The sequence below is a fragment of the Pan troglodytes genome, chromosome 19 (genome assembly GCF_028858775.2).
Source record: "Pan troglodytes isolate AG18354 chromosome 19, NHGRI_mPanTro3-v2.0_pri, whole genome shotgun sequence".
NCBI lineage: Eukaryota > Metazoa > Chordata > Mammalia > Primates > Hominidae > Pan > Pan troglodytes.
Window position 1 is genome coordinate 27,067,252 of NC_072417.2, and position 22,686 is coordinate 27,089,937.

At 40.0% G+C, this 22,686-nt stretch overlaps 3 protein-coding genes across 3 annotated transcripts; all 3 read left to right on the plus strand.

The window, feature by feature from the left end:
- Positions 1 to 73: 73 nt before the first annotated feature.
- Positions 74 to 1,064, plus strand: LOC743364 (keratin-associated protein 1-3). The gene has a single exon (XM_001147177.4). It carries the CDS (start codon positions 126 to 128, stop codon positions 627 to 629), a length of 504 nt encoding a protein of 167 aa, XP_001147177.4. The 5' UTR covers positions 74 to 125; the 3' UTR covers positions 630 to 1,064.
- A 3,684-nt stretch (positions 1,065 to 4,748) lies between these two features.
- KRTAP1-4 (keratin associated protein 1-4) lies at positions 4,749 to 5,592 on the plus strand. The gene has a single exon (XM_001147248.6). It carries the CDS (start codon positions 4,866 to 4,868, stop codon positions 5,229 to 5,231), a length of 366 nt encoding a protein of 121 aa, XP_001147248.4. The 5' UTR covers positions 4,749 to 4,865; the 3' UTR covers positions 5,232 to 5,592.
- Positions 5,593 to 7,771: 2,179 nt separating this feature from the next.
- On the plus strand, positions 7,772 to 8,360 carry LOC743449 (keratin-associated protein 1-1). Its single transcript, XM_003315445.5, has one exon. It carries the CDS (start codon positions 7,807 to 7,809, stop codon positions 8,329 to 8,331), a length of 525 nt encoding a protein of 174 aa, XP_003315493.4. The 5' UTR covers positions 7,772 to 7,806; the 3' UTR covers positions 8,332 to 8,360.
- Positions 8,361 to 22,686: the final 14,326 nt, after the last annotated feature.

Below are 22,686 nucleotides of genomic sequence, written 5' to 3' on the forward strand. Positions count from 1 at the left end.
GAAGAGACTTCAGGAATTATGTAAACAGTAGCTGGCCAAGGCTTATAAAAGGCCCAATGTGGCAGCCATCACCAAAACTCAGAAACTCCTCCAAGAACCCAGACTTCAGACCAGCTCCCAACACCATGACCTGCTGCCAGACCAGCTTCTGTGGATATCCCAGCTGCTCCACCAGTGGGACATGCGGCTCCAGCTGCTGCCAGCCAAGCTGCTGTGAGACCAGCTGCTGCCAGCCAAGCTGCTGCCAGACCAGCTTCTGCGGATTTCCCAGCTTCTCAACCAGTGGGACCTGCAGCTCCAGTTGCTGCCAGCCAAGCTGCTGTGAGACCAGCTGCTGCCAGCCAAGCTGCTGCCAGACCAGCTCCTGTGGAACTGGCTGTGGCATTGGTGGTGGCATTGGCTATGGCCAGGAGGGCAGCAGTGGAGCTGTGAGCACCCGTATCAGGTGGTGCCGCCCAGACTGCCGTGTGGAGGGTACCTGGCTGCCCCCCTGCTGTGTGGTGAGCTGCACACCCCCATCCTGCTGCCAGCTGCACCACGCCGAGGCCTCCTGCTGCCGCCCATCCTACTGTGGACAGTCCTGCTGCCGCCCAGTCTGCTGCTGCTACTCCTGTGAGCCCACCTGCTAAAAGCCAGTTTGCTGATTTTCAACTTGAAATTTCCACTTTCAGTTCCATTCATGAACAAATTATTTCTTCAAGCACTTATGGACAACTAACAAATTCTTCAACCTTTCTTTGGCTTTCTTATGGGGGCTACCAAATATTTTGGCCTCAGAGTTATCTGATTCCTTTCAATTCCAGAAAGACCTTACTCTTCTTTCTGAGGACGCCAAAATACAAATTTGACCCAAGAAATGAAAAAGCCGATTTACCTTGAAACTGAGCCTTTGCAAGCATTGAAGCCCACGCTCTGAGTCTCAGCGCCGACGAGACCATGGAAGAGCCATCTGTCCTTCTCAGGACACTCACTTCCTGTATCCCACCGTCCTGCAAATTGCACCCCCTATTGAAAGAGGAATAATATACCAAGGTCTAATAAATTTTAACTATTGGTGCAACAAACATATCTTTTTTTTTCATTGAGTGTACTCAGGATGTATATTTCATAGAATGTCATATGAAAAACTTTAATCTGCTTTTGATATCCCTTCTCTTCTAATACCACATTAGGAAATTTGTTATCCAGAGGTCCAGTGGAGGTTAATGACCATAAAAACATAGAGTAAATGTAGTTATTTAGGGCCTCAGAAATGGCAAAGGCTCTGTTACCATAACTTAAACTTACACAGTGCTTTCACAACCAGGAAGTTACAGAAATCAAAATCTCTGGCTGGGTACGGTGGCTCACACCTGTAATCCCAGCATTTTGGGAGGCCAAGGTGGGCAGATCACGAGGTCGGGAGTTTGAGATCAGCTTGGCCAACATGGTGAAACCCCATCTCTACTAAAAAAAATAAATTGCATTTCTATATACTAACCATGAAAAATCTGTAAGGAAAATTTTAAAAACAATTCCATCAAAAGAATAAAATACTTATGGCCGGGCATGGTGGCTCATGCCTGTAATCCCAGCACTTTGGTAAGCTGAGGTGGGCAGATCACCTGAGGTTAGGAGCTCAAGTCCAGCCTGGCCAATATAGTGAAACCCTGTCTCTACTAAAAATACAAAAATTAGCCAGGCATGTTCGTGGATGCCTGTGGTCCCAGCTACTGGGGAGGCTGAGGCATGAGAATTGCTTGAACCCAGGAGGTGGAGGTTACAGTGAGCCAAGATTGTGCCACTTCACTCCAGCCTGGGTGACAGAGTGAGACTCCATTTCAAATAATAGTAATAATAATAAAATAAAGAATAAAATACTTAGGAACAAACTTAGCCTTGGAGGGGAAAGACTTGTACACCAGAAACTACAAAATGTTACTGAAAGAAATTAAAGAAGATACAAATAAATGAAAAGACATCCTGAGATCATGGATTGTAGGATTTAATATTGTTAAGATGTCAATACTACCCAGAGAATCTACAGATTTAACGCAATCCCTATAAAAATCCCAATGATGTTTTTGCAGAAATTTTAAAAAAATCCATCCTAAAATACAATGAAATTAGAAGGGGTCCTATATAGCCAAAACAATCTTAAAAAAGAACAAAGTTGGTCTCACATTTTCCTATTTCAAAATTTACTGTAAAGCTACAGTAATCATAACAGTGTGATACTGATATAAAGACAGATATATAAAGCAATGGAAAAGAACAGAGAGCCTAGAAATAAACCCTCAAATACACATATGGTTAAATGAGTTCATTTATTTATTTATTTGAATTGACAAAAATTATATGTATTTATTGTGTACAACACATTTTTTTGGAATATGTATACTTCGTACAATGGCTAAATCAAACTAATTAACATATGCATTACCTCACATAAGTTTTTTGTAGTGAAAACACAAAATCTACTCTCTTAGCAATTTTCAGGACTGTAACATATTGTTATGAACTATAGTCTCTATGTTGTACAATAGATCTCTTGAATTTATTCCTCTTATCTAACTGAAATTTTGTAATCCTTTGACCAACATCTTCCCAACACACTCCACCACCACCCTACCCCCTGGTAACCACCATTCTACTTTCTACTTCCATGAGTTCAACTTTTTCTTTTTTTTGAGTTTTTTTTGTTTTTATTATACTTTAAGTTCTAGGGTACATGTGCACAATGTGCAGGTTTGTTGCATATGTATACACGTGCCATGTTGGTGTGCTGCACCCAATAACTTGTCATTTACATTAAGTTCCACTTGTAAGTGAGAAAGTGCAATATTAGTCTTTTTCTTTGTCTGACTTATTTCACTTAGTATAATGTTCTCAAGTTTAATCTGTGTTGCCCCAAATAGCAGGATTTCCTTCTTTTATGACCAATAATATTCCAGTGTGTGAGTGTGTGTGTGTGTATGTGTGTGTATCACATTTTCTTTATCCACTCATTTAATGATGGACATGGACACTTAGGTTGCTTCCATATCTTGGCTATTGTGAGTAATGCTGCAATGAACATGGGAATGCAGATGTCTCTTCAAAATACTGATTTACTTTCCTTCGGGTATATACACAGAAGTGGGATTGCTTGATTATATGACAGTTCTATTTTTAATTTTCTGATGAACCTTCATATTGTTTTCCATAATGGCTGTACTAATTTACATTTCCACCAACAGTGTGCCAGAGTTCTCTTTTCTCCACTTCCTCTCCAACACTTGCTATCTTTTGTTTTTTTGATAATAACTACCTAATATGTGTGAGACGATATCTCATTGTGGTTTCCATTTGCATTATCCGATGATTGGTGATTTTGAAAATTTTTCATATACCTGTTGGCAATTTGTAGATTTTTTTGAGAAATGTCTATTTAGATTTTTTGCCCATTTTTCAATTACGTTATTTGTTTTCTTACTACAGGTATTGAGTTGTTTGAGTTTCCTCTATACTTTGGATATTAACCCTTTATCAGATATGTGGTTTATAAATATTTTCTCCCATTCAGTGGTTTGCATCTTCACTCAGTTTAGTGTTTTATTGGCTGTGCAGAAGCTTTTTAGTTTGATGTAATCCCACTTGTCTATTTTTGCTGATGCTTTTGGATTCATGTTCACAATATCACAATATTGGCCAGGCAAAAGTCACGGAGTTTCCTCTGTTTTCTTCTAATAGTTTTATCATTTTGAGTCTTTCTTACATTTCAGTCTTTTAATCCATTCTAAGTCGGTTTTTGTATATAATGTGAGATAATGGTCTAATTTCATTCTTCTGAATGTGAATGTGGTCAAATGATTTTCAACAAGGGTGACAAGACTATTTACAAATGGTTAAGATGGTTAATGTAAATGGTTCATAAATTTTATGGTATGTATATTTTACCACAATTAAAAATTTGTAACTATAAACATGTGTAGGAGACCCAAACTTTTCTGAAATATAAGATATATATGTATATATGCTGGTTTATATTTGCAGAAGCAAGGATAAAGGTGTCAAAGAATGTGCACCAAATTCTTAATATTGATTACCTCTAGAGCATTAGTTTTGGAAGAGATGTGTGCATCTTCCAGGAAGGGAAAAGATACTAATTTTTCTTTATATACCTCTGTACTCTTTGACTTGTTACAATGTGTACTCATTACTAGCACATATGTTTAATTTAATAGAGTCAGAAAACAATCTACAAGCAAAAGTCATTAAAGATTTTAGTTAGCAATATGTACATTCACTACTACTGAAGGCAAGAATATTAGATAGAGCTCTGAGGATCCTATAACTTGCACAAATTGATCATAGAAAGGCATACTTGGTTTGAAAGTTGATACATCAGGTTGTAGTTCATGTTTTGATGACACTAATGTTAGTCTTTCCAAGTCTGGACAAATTGTTTATAAAATCATGATCATGGTTAAGTGACCATTTAAGGAAAAATGATCAGTTAAGATAAATTTTGCCTAAAGGTTATCAAAGGACAACTATGACAAAATGTGTCAGGGCGACACTTGGCTCAAGGCTAGTCTGTCATGTGACTTGCATAAAGAGGCACTTCGGTACTTGGCTTCCATGACGAGCCTTCACTTCGCCCAGAGGGCAAAGAAGAAACATAATGAGACTTAATTGTACAATGGAAAAAGGCTATTGAAATGCTATTTATAACTTTATAAACACCTCAGGTATTAGCCAGAGACTCACACTGAAATTGACATCAAGAAAAGGTGTTGGGTAAATATGCAGCTCTAGGGAACATATCAAAGGACAGATATAGAAGGTACAGCCCAAACTCAGAAACCTCTCTTAACACAGCTCTCAACCCAACTCCTGACACCATGGCCAGCTGTTCCACCAGTGGGACCTGTGGCTCCAGCTGCTGCCAGCCAAACTGCTGTGAAACTAGCTGCTGCCAGCCAAGCTGCTGCCAGACCAGCTCCTGCGGAACTGGCTGTGGCATTGGTGGTGGCATTGGCTATGGCCAGGAGGGCAGCGGTGGAGCTGTGAGCACCCGTATCAGGTGGTGCCACCCAGATTGCCACGTGGAGGGCACCTGCCTGCCCCCCTGCTACCTGGTAAGCTGCACACCCCCATCCTGCTGCCAGCTGCACCACGCCGAGGCCTCCTGCTGCCGCCCGTCCTACTGTGGACAGTCCTGCTGCCGCCCAGCCTGCTGCTGCCACTGCTGTGAGCCCACCTGCTAAAAGCCAGGTTGCTGATCGCTTAAGAATGAAAGGGGAAGCACAGAAAAATTGTGCTGATTTCTGAAGAACTGTCCGATTTTACTTGGATGCTAAGTACCATGATGTTGTTAAGCTGCTCAGAGATAATGAAACTCCTAGTTAGGACACGGTGGATGTGCCAAATTCACTTACTGAAACATGTATCAATCAGTGTTCTGGATAGCTTGCGTTGCTTGAGCAGAGGACCAGGATGGAATAGTTCATCATTTCAGTGACATCTCTGCTCCCCCAACTCTCTCTTGATGCTCATGCTCTTCAGACCTGGTTTTTCCTTGAATATCTCTGATTAATTCAAATAAAATGTTTTAATGTGCAAAGCAAACTGAGTTATGTCCTCCTTCTACCTTTAAACATGTCTTCTTGTAGCTGGTATTCAAGAGTGGATTTGCAATTTGATAATAATACCAAGGCATAACCATAAAGTCTAAACCAGAAAGATTAAATACAAAGTAAATTATGCTTGAATCCATCAGCTTAAAAATGCTCCATGAATTAAAGAATTTTTATAGTTCAGATATTTACATGCTCTAATCTATTATGATTAGGTCTAGACCAATAAAGGTTGACCTTTAGCTAAAATGTTAAGGTTGATCAAAGCTATTGATTTCTATCTAAATGTAATTCTACCATCTTTTGTCTCCTTCCATTTAATATACTAAATGTTCTCCTTCATTTATGCCCCAAAATCTAAAGAAATTGCATTACCTTCTAAATAGATTTAAAAATATCTACTAGATACTACCTATTTTCCAAGAGAATTTAGGTTTAATTTCTACACCTTAGCCTTTCACATTCTTCCCACTGATCCCTGAATTGCTCTCTAAGCTTCAACTCCCACTATTCACCTTCATTTGATGTACGTATGCGTAAGGTGTATCTTTGGTCTAAATGATAGTAGAAGAAACAGCTATAGAGAGCACCCGCTGAGTTCTACCATTGCCATTTGTCAGACAGAAGCATTAGAAATCTGAAACAGCTCGATTATATTTTGCACTTTGCAACCCAACTTAAAAGATATTCCCTTAAGAAGTTAACACGCTGGGCACGGTGGCTTACGCCTGTAATCCCAGCACTTTGGGAGGCTGAGATGGGTGGATCACGAGGTCAGGAGATCAAGACCATCCTGGCTAATATGGTGAAACGCACTCTTTACTAAAAATACAAAAAAAAAAAAATTAGCCAGGCATGGTCGTGGGTGCCTGCAGTCCCAGCTACTTGGGAGGCTGAGGCAGGAGTATGGCGTGAACCTGGGAGGCAGAGCTTGCAGTGAGCCAAGATCACGCCACTGCACTCCAGCCTGGGCAACAAGCAAGACTCTGTCTCAAAAAAAAAAAAAAAAATTAACACAACCTAGAACAAAACAAAACATATTTTACCATTTAATTTTTAAATTCTTCATTAGGCATTAGAGTGTAATACACAAAATACAATAGGATGCAAATATAGAAAGAAACACGTTTTCCACATTATTTACAAGCTCCCAGAACTTACCTCTATATTTAATTGGTAGAAATGATGGATTACACACAAAATTATGCAGTTTCCAAGAGGAATAAAGTAGATGGCAGTACATTCTTCAAAGTGTCATAACTCCTAGATATTTTTTCCCGAGCCCGGTTCCACTACTAAATCCAAAAAATAAAATAAAATAAAATAAAATAAACCAAAAAACACATTTCCTAGTCTCTTTACAGCAAATAACAAGACTCTTTCATGAGAAGTACTACAGCTTGAAAGTTCTCTTTAATCATGTTTGAGTGGTATTGATATCCATGAATCAAGCCTTTTACTCCACCTATTCAATAAACATTTATTGAATCAGATTCAGTAAACATTTATTAAGGTTCTACCACAAACTAAGGACTCTGCTGGATACCTTCCTAAATACTATGTCAGTTTGGTTCCCAAGAACAGATTTCTGGTCTGGAACAGGAATAATATTCACACATTCCAAATTGGTTGAAATCAAAGGAACTATAATCGGTAATTCAATAGGACATTGGAACAAAAAAAGGTGAAATCTGCGAATTATATATGACCAAAGGTATTCCTTCAGTTCAGTAGATATCCAGATACCCAAAATTCAATAAAATTTAGTCTATATATCTAGGAGGAAAAAATAATGGTTAAATATAACAGCACAATTATTACTCTTAGCCTTAGAGGTATGGATAGATTGTCACGTGGAATAACTATTATGTAAAATGAGAGCATTCATTTGGACTAAAATGGAAGTACTCTTTGAACATGGGAAACCACAAACATATTCCAAAGAGCAAAGGACTGATATGAGGAGTCCAGAAGAAACTATAAAACAGTAATTTCTAAACTATTGCTCATAATGTGTCACAAGTATTTCAACATAAGCCAATCAGAGATCCACGGAGTAACAAATTTAAACAAAAACAAAGAAAATATGTTAACAATTTTGTAAACAGCAGCTGGTTCAGATATATAAAAGGACCAACGTGGAAGTCACCACCAAACCTCAGAAACTCCTCCAAGCAACCTAACTCTTAACCCAACTTCCGACACCATGACCTGCTGCCAGACCAGCTTCTGTGGATATCCCAGCTTCTCCACCAGTGGGACCTGTGGCTCCAGCTGCTGCCAGCCAAGCTGCTGTGAGACCAGCTGCTGCCAGCCACGCTGCTGTGAGACCAGCTGCTGCCAGCCAAGCTGCTGCCAGACCAGCTTCTGCGGATTTCCCAGCTTCTCAACCAGTGGGACCTGCAGCTCCAGTTGCTGCCAGCCAAGCTGCTGTGAGACCAGCTGCTGCCAGCCAAGCTGCTGCCAGACCAGCTCCTGCGGAACTGGCTGTGGCATTGGTGGTGGCATCAGCTATGGCCAGGAGGGCAGCAGTGGAGCTGTGAGCACCCGTATCAGGTGGTGCCGCCCAGACAGTCGTGTGGAGGGTACCTGCCTGCCCCCCTGCTGTGTGGTGAGCTGCACGCCCCCATCCTGCTGCCAACTGCACCATGCCCAGGCCTCCTGCTGCCGCCCGTCCTACTGTGGACAGTCCTGCTGCCGCCCAGTCTGCTGCTGTGAGCCCACTTGCTGAAAGCCAGTTTGCTTATTTTCAATTGCCTAGGTCACAGTGTCTCTGAACTGTTCATCCCTTGACCACCCCTGGACCACTAACAAGTTCTCAGACTTTGCATTGCCTGTGATGGAGACTACTAAGTATATGAGCTCACAATTCTATCTGATTCCATTCTACAATGAATACCTTGACCCTTCACTGGGGACACAGAAATGCTACAAAGCCACCTGCTGATCATCAATTTGCTTGGGATATACTATTTCTGATATTTCTGCAGGATTAAAAATTACTGACATGTTGTGGAATTTATCCATGAGAACTATCCACAAGTCTAATGTTTCCATGCTTTATAATCTATTTTATCTTGTTTACCTAAAATTTTTTGCAACATCAAAGACACCAAATTATAGCCAAGTGACATTCCTCAAGTCACCAGAGAGAATGGAAGCTCATCACCCAACATTCAGCTTCTAAGAAGTAGGCTGGACTTTCCACATTTTAACATCTGATCCATCCCTTGGTTTTTGGATCATAATGATCTTGCCTGCTGGATATTTCAGTTATATCTGTGATACAATGTCTTCTGTCATTTCTTAATAAATATTATATACTAGGCAAAGAAACCATTGTCTTTGTTTTCACTTGTACATCACCTGGTTTAACTGCTTATAATTCAAGAATGTCTACTTGAGGCCAGGAGCAGTGGTTCACACCTGTAATCCTAGCAATTTGGGAGGCTGAGGTGAGCGGATTACCTGAGCTCACGAGTTTGAGACCAGCCTGGGCAACATGGTGAAACCCTGTCTCTACTAAAAATACAAAAACAAAAAAAAATTAGCTGGGCGTGGTGGTGCACACCTGTAGTCCCAGCTACTTGGGAGGCTGAGGCAGGAGAATCGCTTGAACCCAGGAGGCAGAGGTTTCAGTGAGCTGAGATCATGCTACTGCACTCCATTACACTATGCAATAAACTGCAGTAAGCTCTCAAAATGGCAATTTCCTATATATGACACCAAAGAAGACATAAAGTGCACTAAACAGTTAAGTAATGGTAAAAAGACACATATTTCCAAGTCGAAAGCAAATGTGGGAGCCTTTCTTTTATTGAGGATCATTGGCCATGTAAGGGTAGGTGGACAACGAAAGGGATGAAGCAAGATGAATTAAGGTATTAAAGGATGGAGACAAGAATGAAAAGGGGGAGAAGAGAACAAAATATAGGAGAAAAGACAGAGAGAAGACACAGTGAAAAAGGCTAGGTATGAGAGGCTGAAAGAAAAGGAGGAAGAGTGATGGAGAAGACACACCTGAAGGGAAAGGAGGTGAACCAGCGTGGCCTTGTTAGTACCATATGCTGTGCATGTGCCAGGTACACATCATGCGAACTTTGCTTCACATAACATCTATACTGATCCTGTGAAATAGATATTGTGATCCTGGCTTGTAGATAAGTAAGTCTAAAAGAAGTTAAATAGCTTGCTTACAGTCACATAGCTCATAAGTTTAGAAACAAAACTGAAATCTGAATGCAACTCTGTCTGACTCCAAAATTTATGGAGAGCATGAAATTAAGAAAATAGATATAAAGAAACGTGTGGGGAAGTTTGTAAGATTTAAAGATGGCTATTTCAGAGACTGTGGGCTTCAGAATAAGTTACTCTGTGCTGCTGGTTAAGTTGTGGTCTCAGAACTCCACATCCTCCCTACGATACTCAGCTTTATGATGTTAGTGATGAAATCTGCAAGCCACATTGTTGCTTTTCCAGCTCTCCATATTAGGCCTTGCTCCAGCCAGCCAGCACCCCATCCTCAGAATTCTGAGTCAGGTCCACTGGGACTATCCTCCAAGTTCAGAGACATCAGAATATGTCAAGAAAAAATATGACTGTCAGTTCTGCAGGACCCAGCCTCTAAACGTACACATGTTAATAACTCCTAACTCTTCCTTGTTCCTTCAACCCTAGGGTCAGTAGCTGCTTCCTATAGTTGCTACTTCCGTGTTCAAATAATTGGCATGGATTTTGTCTCCTCACTAGATGCTGACTGATAGAAAAGTTGTTACCAGGAGTGGCCCTGGAAAGTAGACCTTCATAGATGGGACTTGGGGATTGCTTTGGTAAAGTCCCTGAGCTTGAACCCAGTGTTAAACTCCTTGCCAATAAAAAATGAAATGCGTTGCATGCAATAACATCACCATTATTACTTTGGTTGTTTAAATAAAGCACCTATTGAAATAAGTGGCTTGGGGGCGCAAGTTGCTGCTGCTCTTGACTATTAAGACAGTCATGATGATTATAAGCATTGTTGTTGAGGATGTCTTCTGAGTGTACCGTGTGCTTTCAGAAAGAAAAATGGCAAATTCAAGACCTTAATATCTCAGGTCAGGTCATAATCAGAGATCCAGAAAAGATTCAGCAGCAGCCCTAAAATAATCACTTGTTTGTTATAGCCACAGGACTGATACTGCCCCATATTAAACACTAACTAAATTTAATTGTGTGAGTTGCATAATTGAAAGTTAAGCTGAATTCACAGCTTCAACAAGACTGTCACGTGAAAGTTAGGGAATTGATAAGGAAGAAGTTTTAGAATTGAAACCTGGCATAAGGATTTCTGTCTGAACTCAAAGGGGACTGAGGATCTTGAATCTCCAAGTCATTCTGAGCCTCCTTTACCAGTAAAAATAGATTTCCCTCCTGAGTCTGATGAGAACAGCTGTCCACTGCTGGAAAATCCTCTAATAACCTCACTTGGGAAATGTACTTATATGGAATGCCTATTGTGCTGAATAGCCACCATAACTATAACTTTTTCCTACTAGTCCTGTATTTCTGATCACATTTCAGATGCTCCACAGGGCAAATATGATGTATGATCCAGGAAAAATAGCTCATACATGAAAAAACATGCAATATAGGCCAAAATCCAGAATGCTGACAACACCAAATGCTGACAAGAATATGGAGCAACAGGAGCTCTCATTCATTGCTGGTGGGAATGGAAAATGGTACAGCCACTTTGGAAGACAGTTTGATGTTTTCTTACAAAACTAAACATATTCTTACCATACAATCCAGCAAGCATACAACTTGGTATATACCTTAAAAAGTTGAAAACATATGTCCACTCAAAAACCTGCATATGGATGTTTAAAGTAGCTTTATTCATAATTGCCCAAACTTGAAAACAATCAAGATGCCCTTCAGTGGGAGAATGGATAAACTGTGGTACATCCAGACAATGAAATACTATTTAGTGCTGAAAAGAAATGAGTTATCAAGTCATGAAAAGACATAGATGAGATTTAAATGCATATGACTAAATGAAAGAAGCCATTTGAAAAGGCTAAATACTGTATGACTCCAAGTATATGACATTCTGAAAAAAGTAAAACTATGGAGACTAAAAAAATGAGTGGTTGCCAGGGGTTAGGGGTAAAAGGGGTGGACTAGGAACAACAAAAAAGGATTTTAGCGCAGTGAAACTATTCTGTATGATACTATAAGGTGGGTACAAATTATGTATTTATCCAAACCCATAAAATGAACAACAACAAAAGTGAACCCAAATGAAAACTATGGACTCTGGGTGATTATGTGTCAATGTAGATTTATCAATTGTAAAAAATGTATCACTCTAGTGGGGGATGTTGATAATGGGGGAAGCTACACATGTGTGAAAACAGGGGGTATATAGGAAACCTGTGTGCTCGATTTTGCTGTGAACTCAAAACTACTCTGGAAATAAAGTGTATTTTTAAAAAGCATTATTGTATTATTATATATTAGCAGAAACCTGAAGAATATGTGTAAGTGTATTTTTGGGGGTAGTAAACCAAAGAAGATGGAATATGACACTCTAATAATCTCACTTGGGGAAGTTGCTTATAAGGAATGCCTAAATGATGTGATTACACTTAAAGATTCTGGATGTAAATTTTTTGTACAAAGAATTATTTGATTTGTTGGTTTAAACTTGAAATCAACCATGGCCTATGTTTACTGATGCTCAGATGTCAGGACTTTTTTGACATAACATAAAGGAAAGGAATCAAAGACTTAAGGAGATAGGAATTTTGGAGAAGATTTATCATGTTACACTGCACACATACACATCACCAAGTAACTTCCCAAAAGTCCCAGAGAAAACTGCCTTTACTCAAGGCTTTTATATTCATGGGGGACTCTTGCAGTAGCCTAGATATGATGGTGGAGATACTCCCTCTCTTTGATTTCAGTAGAGATAATAGGATCTCAGAGCACTGGAAGCTAAGTCACAAAACTTGACTACCAAAGTAAAAGTAAGTGCAGTTGGCCTGTTTGAATTGCATGGGTCCACTTACACGCAGATTTTTTTTCAACCAAACACTGATTGAAATACAGTATTCTCAAGATGCAAAACTTGCATATATGGAGGGCCAACTTTTCATAAACACTCCACAGGGCTGAGTGTGAGACTGGAATATGTGCAGATTTTGTATATGCAGGAGGCCTGGAACCAATCCCCCCCACCCAGTACACTGAGAGAGAACTGTACATTCACTGTAAAGAGAAACAGAGATATAGTGGTAGCCAGAATGCTTTGACCCACAGGGATCTGTCAGTAGTTAGTTTATTATGGTATCCTTGGAATGAAATTAAGGGGAAGCCTATTAAAATGTTGGTTGATATCTATACTCAGATGTTCAGGGGATTGTATTAGTTTCCAAATGCTCCTCTAACAAATTACCATAAAATTGGCAACCTAAAACAACACAAATGTATTATCTCACAGATTTTGTGGGTCAGGAGTACAGCAGGGCATGGTGAGATTCTTTGCTCTTAGTCTTATAGGAATAAAACCAAAGTATCAGCTGGTTCTCATCTGAGGCTCAGTCTTCTTCCAGGAATTGTTTTGTTGGCAGGATTCATTTCTTTCTCATGTTTTCATATAGTCCCCTCCATCTTCAAACCAGCAGTGGTAGGTCAAGTTCATGTTATACTTTGAATCTCTGATTTCCTACCCTACCCCAACTTCCCTCTCCAATGTCCTCTTCTGCTCTCAGCTGGGAAAAAAATGTTCTGCTTTTAACAGCACATATAATTACATTGGACACACCTGGATAATTCAGGCTATTGTCACTATCTTGAAGTCCACTGATTAGTAACCTTAATTACATTTGAAATGTCCCTTTTGTTATATCCCTTTTGTTATGTAGCAGACATGCTACATAACATCCCCAAGTCCCATCTATGAAGGTCTACTTTCCAGGACCACTCCTGGTAACAACTTTTCTATCAGTCAGCATCTAGTGAGGAGACAAAATCCGTGCCAATTATTTGAACATGGAAGTAGCAACTACAGGAAGCAGCTACTGACCCTAGGGTTGAAGGTACATGAACTTGGGTCATGACACAAGGGCTCAGAGGCCTTGGAGGCTGAAATTCTGCCAATCACAGGAACTATTAGACACTAAGTTGACACTAATTTCTAGAGAACCAAATGCCACTGGTCCTCCAAAAAAAAGTGGTGACTTTTGGTGGTCAGATGATAGTTAGAATCTTGGTCTATGTTTGAATCACAGTGGACCCAGTGGGCCTGCAGAACAATTCCCCAATTTGTGAATGTATAATTGGAATAATCATGCCTGACAACTGGCAGAATCCCCACGTTGGCACTGAGGAATAAAGCTCATTTGGTAAAAAAGGGCCAAGTTGAAGCCCCCAGAAGTTTCCTTGATACAAGAATAGTAAATAAAAAATAATACTATATTGATGGGAAAATTTTGAACATGGGTGCCATTATCAGAGACTTGGAAAAAGCTGGGTTGTGATACCTACCATCTCCCCATTGAGCTTGTTTATCCCGTGGACAAAGCAGATAAACCCTGGAGTATAACAGAACAGTTATGTATTATTATTTTAAATGAATTCAGGTGATGACCTCAACTGGAGATGATGTCCCAAATGTTGTATCTTGAATGGAGCAAATTAAGACAGCCCCTGGCACCTGGTATGCAGCTATTGACAAGAAAATGCATTTTTCTCTGTATCAGGGCAGCCAGAAGTACATTTCTTTGACCTGGCATGGCCAACAGTAACCTTCCAAGCATTGCCTCAGGGCTATGTCAACTATCCTGCTCTCTGTCCTAATACACTCATGCTATTAATCATCTTGACTTTCCATACAACATCATAACAGTCCACTACATCAATGACATCTTGCTGGTTACATTTGACGAGCAGGAAGTAACAAGTACCTTAGAGGACTTGGTAAAACATTAATGAACTCCAGGGCAAGAAACAAACTCTACAAAAATTAAAAAGCTCACAGCCTCAGTGAAGTTTCTTGAAGTCCAATTGTCTGGAACACACTGACATATCCTTTCCAAGGTGAAAGAAAAACTGCTGTATATTAAGCTAACTTCAGCTAAAAAGGCACAACTCTTGGTGGGCATTTTTGTATTTTGGGGTCAACATATGCCATATTTGAGTGTGTTATTTCAACCCACTTAATGAATAACTCAAAATGCTGCTGGGTTTTAGGGCAAGAGCAAGAGAAGGCTCTAAAGAAAAGTCCCAGCTATGGGCGTGGTGGCACGCACCTGTAATCCCAGCTACTTGAGAGGCTGAGGCAGGAGAATTGCTTGAACCTGGGAGACAGAGCTTGCAGCGAGCCCAGATCACGCCACTGCACTCCAGCCTGGGTGACAGAGCAAGACTCCATTAAAAAAAAAAAAAAAAAAAAAGAAGAAAGAAAGAAAAGTCCCAGCTACAATTCAAGCTGCTATTTCGTTTGAGCCTTATAATCCAGCACATCCAACCATATTTGAAGTGTCTATGGAAAACACATGCTCACTGTATATAGCCTCTGGCAAGCATCAATAGAAGAATTACAGGTCAGACTTATAAGGTTTTGGAGAAAATCCATGCCCTCCTCTGAAAATAACTACTGTCCTTTTGATAAACTACTTCCAGCTTGCTAGTGGGCAAGAACTGGAAAAAATGGAATGACTATGCAACCTGAGCTTCTCACGCTTAGCTGGGTGTTATCTACCCACCAAACTATAAGGCTGGATGTGCACAGGAGCAATCTATTAAGGCAGGGGCCCCCAACCCCTGGGCAGTGGACCGGTACCAGTTGTGGCCTATTAGGAACCAGGCAGCACAGCAGGAGGTGAGCCACCGGCCAGAAGCATTACTGCTTGAGCTCTGTCTCCTGTCAGATCAGCTGTGGCATTAGATTCTCATAGAAGCGCAAACCCTATTGTGAACCGCGCATGTGAGGGATCTAGGTTGTGGGCTCCTTATGAGACTCTAATGCCTGATGATCTGTCACTATCTCCTATCACTTGCAGATGGGACCATCTAGTTGCAGGAAAACAAGCTCAGGGCTCCCACTGATTCTACATTATGGTGAGTTGTATAATTATTTCATTATATATTACACTATAATAATAATAGAAATAAGGTGCACAATAAATGTAATGCCCTTGAATCATCCTGAACCATCCTACCCACCTCCCTGGTCCATGGAAAAATTGCCTTCCATGAAGCCAGTCCCTCATGCCAAAAAGGTTGGGGGCTACTGCCGTATGCTATACCCCAAGCTAAGTAAGCTTCATATTAACCTAATTTCATTGAATACTTACATCAATTCTGTAAAATAGATACTGTTACCTTACCTTTGTAGATGAGGAAATCAAACCTAAAGGCAGTTCAATAGTTTATTCATAAGTAAAAAACAGAAATACAAACCCAACTCTGACCCCAAAATTCATGATGAGACCATGAAGTTAAGGAATTGGGAGTAAAGATTGGTGTTGTGAGATTCAGTGGATCCAAGGATATCTCCTTGGGCAGCTGTGGGCTTCAGAATAAGTTCCTCTTTGTGCCCATTACGTTCCTATTTCTCGGCTTCAAGGCCTCCCTTCTGTACTCTGCAAAACACACTGTGGCTTTAACCGCAGTTCTGTTAGGCTTTTCCACTAGGGGGTGACAGAGGAAAACTGCAAAGCTGGAATAGGAAGGCAGGATTTGTTCCTTCCTTCTGCTCCATTTGGGGCTTCCTGTATGCTAAGCAGATCCCAGGATAATCGCCCCAAGTCACACTTCTCACTCTAGCAGGTGCAGATCCTGCCCATGTCAGCACACGAATTCAGTTTGCAGTTTTCTCAACACTTGAAGAACCAGCTTCATTGTCTCCTTTCCAGGGTCACCAGGACCAATCAGTCCTCTCTTAAAACAACAGTTTCAGCTCTACAGGACATCTCCCTCTCTAAGGTTTAATTCCTTGCCTCTTGCATTTAAAGCTAGGCCTTTAAAGCTTCCCTGGAAAACTAGGGCTTTCTGCAGTTTCCACATTTGTGGTATTTTAGGGTCCTCTTTTTTTACCTAGTGAACAGCTTAAAAATTATTTGTATGAATTTTATTCAATAGAAAAAGAAAGGGTTTTGTTCTCATCTTCTGTGGGACCCTAACTGTTTTACTGCCTTTGAAAAATTAGATTATTTAGTGAGCCATTTGTACAGAATGTTCTCTTACTCCCTTTCATTAATCACCATAGTGGATTATGAGAAAAAAATTATATCTGAGCTTTGGAGATGGCAGTCAGAGAATTACAGCATTTTAGACCTGTTAGAATCCAATTGAGAAACTAGAAAGATTACTCAACAACATTAAGCTCCGTAGTTAAGAAAGTTCCACCTTTTCTATCAAAAGCCTTCCATGAAAAGTGGGATGTGCCCAGAGACCTGACTGCAGACGGCCTTTTGTTAATGACTGACTTATCCCCAAAATCATAACTCTGACTTAAGAAACCTATTCTCCATCATGATTATTCTGTTAAATACGATTAGACAGAATTAGTTTTAAAAGCTCAAAGACACAAAGGGATGTTGAGAAACTTGAAGGGAGAAAATGTTGAATCATCACATCAACTAAAGCATGAAAGCCTTGGGTAAGACTGGAGATTTGAGAGTTTAGTAAAATTGTTTTGTGAGGTTGAGAGAGACTAATCCAAAGCACCAAGTATTATGAGCCTATGTTGGGCCTATTCATTTCTAAGCACGTTCTCTTTTTTCTTCTTTGTTCTTGCATTACAAATATGGGATAGAGAAACAGGAGTGGTAGAGTACACAACATGAAAATCAAAATTCCTGGCTTTTAATGGGTTAATATTTAACATACAAAATTTCAACTTTTATTTTCTCAATTTTTTAATATCTTATTTATTTTAGTTGCATGAATGAAACAAACGAAATATTTTCCCAAAAGGATCAGAGAAATCTTGGTCCAAATGGGGCCAGAGTAAAGAACTACAATTATGTTATCTCTAAGACAGTAATGACTTGTTCAAAAGATGACACCTGTGACCCTGGAAAAAAAAGATCCTAGTGGGCTGATAACCTTACGGTAGGAAGAAGGGAAAGAACTCAGGATTTTCAGAGCAACTGAAGCCAGGAAGCATGAGGAAGTTTGAGAAGAGTTAGAGATGGCAGAGGTTGACAGCAACAGCCACAAAAAACTCTGAACAGAAGGAAATTCAACGTTCTCTATTCAGGAGAGGTTGAGGGAGACAAAACAATAGAATCCTAGAGATAGAATTCAGGAAACTCTGAGGTTAACATTTTTGCCCTTTACTCCAACGCTTGTTGGTTTAGTGATCAGAAGGGACCAAACAGAAAGAGAACTGCACAAAAGCCAGGGATAGAAGTTAGAGGGAACCAGAAGCTGAGACTAGAAGTCATACGAAACACTTGTTTTGTGTGTTAACATGTACTAAGCAAAACAAACTTGTTATGTTGTTTCTCAGGGGTCCCCAAGCCCCGGGCTGCAGAGCGATACCTGTCCCTGGCCTGTTAGGAACTGGATCACATGGCAGGAGGTGAGCAGCCGAGGAGCAAGTATTCCTGCCTGAGCTTCGCCTCCTGTCAGATCAGCAGATCGGCGGTGGCATTAGATTCTCACAGAAGCGCAAAGCCTATTGTGAACCGCACGTGCGAGGGATCAAGGTTGCACGTTCCTTGTGAGAATCTGTCTGAGGTGGGACAGTTTCATCCCAAAACCATCCCACCCTCATCCCACCCACAGTCCATGGAAAAATTGTCCTCCATGAAACTGGTCCCTGGTGTCAAAAAGACTGGGGACTGCTATTGTATTTGAGTATAGGTTGACACTTTAATCACTCTAAAGATGTTTTTAACTGTAGGAAGGGACAGAGAGTGGGATGAGAAAGGAATCAGAAGACCTGAGTTTAAAATCCCATATCTACTCACTAACTGACTGTGACCTTAGACAAGTCTTCTCAGAAGCTCAGTTTTTGTCTTGTATATCAAATTGGGGTTCTAATATGTCACAGTATTGCTGTGAATAACAAATGAGGTTATTAATAGTAATATGCCTGGCATATAGTAGGTGCTCAAGAAATTTTATTTTCTATTCCTCTTCTCCACTCAAGTGTATGTCTTCAGGAGCAGAAAGCCCTTTTGGCTATGGAGAGGATAGCATGAGCCAGATAGTCATGTGTGGAAAATAGCTTTAAAAATAGGAAGAGCATTGCTCAGGGTGATGTTGTATTCCATTTGAATAAAATGGATCACATAAAAATGGTCATCTCATTCTCAGTCCAAGCGCTTCATAGTAAGCACAATTTTCATCTATATGTTGGAGCCTTCCAAATCTTCACCTCCAGCACTGAGCGTGGTGTACTCTCGAAAATCAAAACACACAATATTAGTGGGAACGTTTTTCTCATGTTATCTTCCTCCTTTCTGCTCTTTTCATCCCAATGGACTCAGATGTCAAATTTCCACTCAGGAAAACTGACCGGCTATAATTACAAGCTGTTGCAATACATCTTATTCTACAGAGGAAATTTTTAACTGTATCAAAATATAAATTGTGTCACTTCATGTAAATCACAGATAGTAATGAGAAAGAATGAGGAAGAAGTCACGCTCAAGCAGCTAGAGCATTTCTTCAGTCCCCTCTGAGTAATAAATCCTGCTAGGCGTTTGTGATGACTGCCTCCTGAAAAAGGCAACGTGGTAGAGGGGACATGAGGAGTGCACACTGCTTCCCAGTGATCTCACAGGGTTCCAGCAAAGCAAGGTCGAGGGGCACAGTTTCCTTTGTGGAGGCGGGGTCTTCACTGGTTACAAAAACTATAATGAAGACTATCAACAGGCAGGCTTTCCAGGCGTGGGAAACCTAAAAGCTAAACTCCCAAATTTAGCCCTAGATTCCCTATCGTCGGAGAGAAAGAATACCTGAAAATGACGGGGAAGAAAAAAGCTCCAGCCTCCCTCTGCTTATTTAGTAACAACAATCACACCTATTAGAATCATTTATTGAGGACTTACTATGTTCCAGGCACTGCATTGCACATTTTAATGGTTTCTTTAATTTATTCTTTAAACATCCTATCAATGTGATAGTAACATTAGCCATATTTACAAATGAAGGAGTTAAAGAGGTAACTTCCTGCCTTAGAAAAATATATACCAGTGGTTCTCCATGGGTCTACTTAATTCAAGTTCAAACACCTCATCCTGGGGTCAAGACTCTACATCTTGCTTTTATCTCACACAATTGTTCTCTAGACACAGTGCACTATTCATGGCTTCCTAACAACCATTTGTTCTTTTCCACTTCTATGCATTTACTGCTGCTGTTCCCTACAGCTGGAATGCCTTCCTACTCCTCTGCCTTGCATTCAAGCCCTGTGTACCCTGTGAATCCCAGTAAATTCTCAGATATTTAAGAGTACACCATGTCCTGCTTGTCCTTGAATGCCTTAAATCTCCTAGCACAGTACAAAGCAAATAGCAGGTGCTCAACAGAGATAGGTTGAAATAAACCAAGTTATATATTTTCTCTTGAAAAATGCAATAATCAATAATAGAGAAATTATAAACTAATGTATAGTGACTAAGAATGCAGACTCCGGGGCCAGGTGGCCTTGGTTCAGATTTTAATTCCATCACTTACCAGCTATTGACTTTGAGCAACTTACTTAACCGCTCTATGCCTCAGTTTCCTTCAGCTATGAAAGAGAGGATAGCTTTAATACCAACCTCATAGGGCTGTGGTAAGAATTAAATGACATGATACGTGTAGTGCACTTTTAAAAAAATCTGTCACATAGAAAATTCTGTATGAGAATTTGCCCTTACCATATAGCCAACTATATGTTTAGTAAAATAAGCTAAAAACTCAAAGTATATTTTAAAACCATAGTGTCAGCTAATATTTAAATACATAACAATTAAGTCTCTTAATTTCAAAAAATTTCAAGTACTGCAGGAGCTCTTTGGAAAATCAGTGGTCATTCAACTCAATACAGTAGTCAGATTTATCTAATCAATGGAGAAAAAAGTCTCTGATTCAAAATAAATTTATAAAGTACAACTATTGTTAGAAAATAATTCCAAGGATGAAAATTCCAAAGCTTACTCTAGGATAATTGTAAGTTTAAATATCCCAATACTTCACATAGTGGGCAGCTGAAAATTTTATTTTACCAGTGCCTGGCATATAGTAGGTACTCAAATTTTATGGAGTGTCTATTTTCCTAAACATATTAATTTTAGTTAACACATATTTTTATATATTAGTTAATCATATAGAATTATCTGTTACTATCTGTATACTCCACAGCCTACAATAATACATAAGAATTAAACTGAAAGCCTAGGGTTCCCAGGAAAAATAGGTAACACTTCCAGCCAGCTGGCTAAGCAACCACTTGCAAGAATGTTGCATGTGCCACGTGACTGAAAGCTATGAGATCAGCTCTGCATGTTGCCAGATGACAACTACAGAGACTATCAGATGTCCTCAAGTGGAAAACACCACTACTTCCATTTAAAAGAAATTCAATTTGGGGGTAATTTTCAGTGCAAGCTAATAAGGTGATGAGATATATCAGGCTTGACTATAACCAAAAACTGGAAAAAAAAAAAAAAATCTGATGCAACTGGAAAACACTCCCAAAGTTCACCATTTAACCCAAGCCCAGAATCCTTTGTGTGAATTTTCAGCATATAGCAACGTAAACAAAGAATAAATTGATGTCAATGGCAGCCCTGATACCAGCCATTCTTTCTTTCAATCTATACTATAAAGGAATGCACTGGCAGTTTCAAAGATCATGCAATTCAGGAAATGAAGACCAAATGTTTTTATTTACTAGACATTTTTATTAGGATGACAAACTTTAAAGGTTTCTATATCCTGCTTTTGTGAAGGGATGAAGAATTCCAACAGGCTTTAGGAAAATTGAGTGGCCCTAAAGTGTGAAGCTTCCTAACATCCCTGCTGACTCAGGAGGTGACACTGTGGAAGGCGTTTCCCAATAGCCACCCAGAAATTCACTGAGTTGTTGGGAGATGGATATTGGTAAGGCACAAAGTGGCTCACAGCAAAACATGACTAACGCACATAAAAGTGACTATCTCATTCTCAGTCCAGGCACATCATTGTAAGCAAAATTTTTCCTGTATGTTGGAGCCTCCCAAATCTGCACCTCCAGCTCTGCTCCCTCTCACGGCTTCAGGATGCTTCGTCTGTAGGTCCCAAACTAAACTCATCTCCAATCCCTTTCCTATCACCCCAGACAGCAGCTGTTTCTAAGAGTAAATCTGACACCTAGACATGATCCTTGGCTCCACACATCCTCTCAATCAGCATGACCTATCATCTCCACTTTCAAAAGGGCTTCCAAACTCTACCACTTCTTAACAGATCATCAAAAACTAGCATCAACTGTCTATCCTCACACTTTCTAGTCGTGCCAGTTTCCACTTTGCTCTGCTGTAATTCATTTTCCTTTGAACATAAGGAAAATGTTATCACTCCCTTCTTTAAGTCATTCAGTGGATTTCAACACCCTTAGAGTAAAATCTAAACTGTGCAGAACAACTAAAAAATTCTACATGGCCTGCCACCTGCCATCTTCTGTAACCTTATTTCCTATTATACTCCTTCAAAATCCTACACGGCCTGCCACCTGCCACCTGCCACCTTGTGTAACCTTATTTCCTATTATACTCCTTCAAAATCCTACACGGCCTGCCACCTGCCACTTGCCACCTTCTGTAACCTTATTTCCTATTATACTCCTTCAGAATCCTACACGGCCTGCCACCTGCCACCTTCTGTAACCTCATTTCCTATTACACTCCTTCTCTTCACTATAGTCCAGCCACTCTGACCACTCTAACTAAGGTAATACACTCCCTGGCACTTCTCTGGAGTTCTTATTTATTCATTTGTTAGTTTTCTTATTGTCTGTCTCTCCCACTTGACAACAAGGACCTTATCTGACCTGTTTATTGCTCTATGCTTAGCACCTAGCATAGTCTTAGACATTTTGTTGAGGGCATTAATAAAT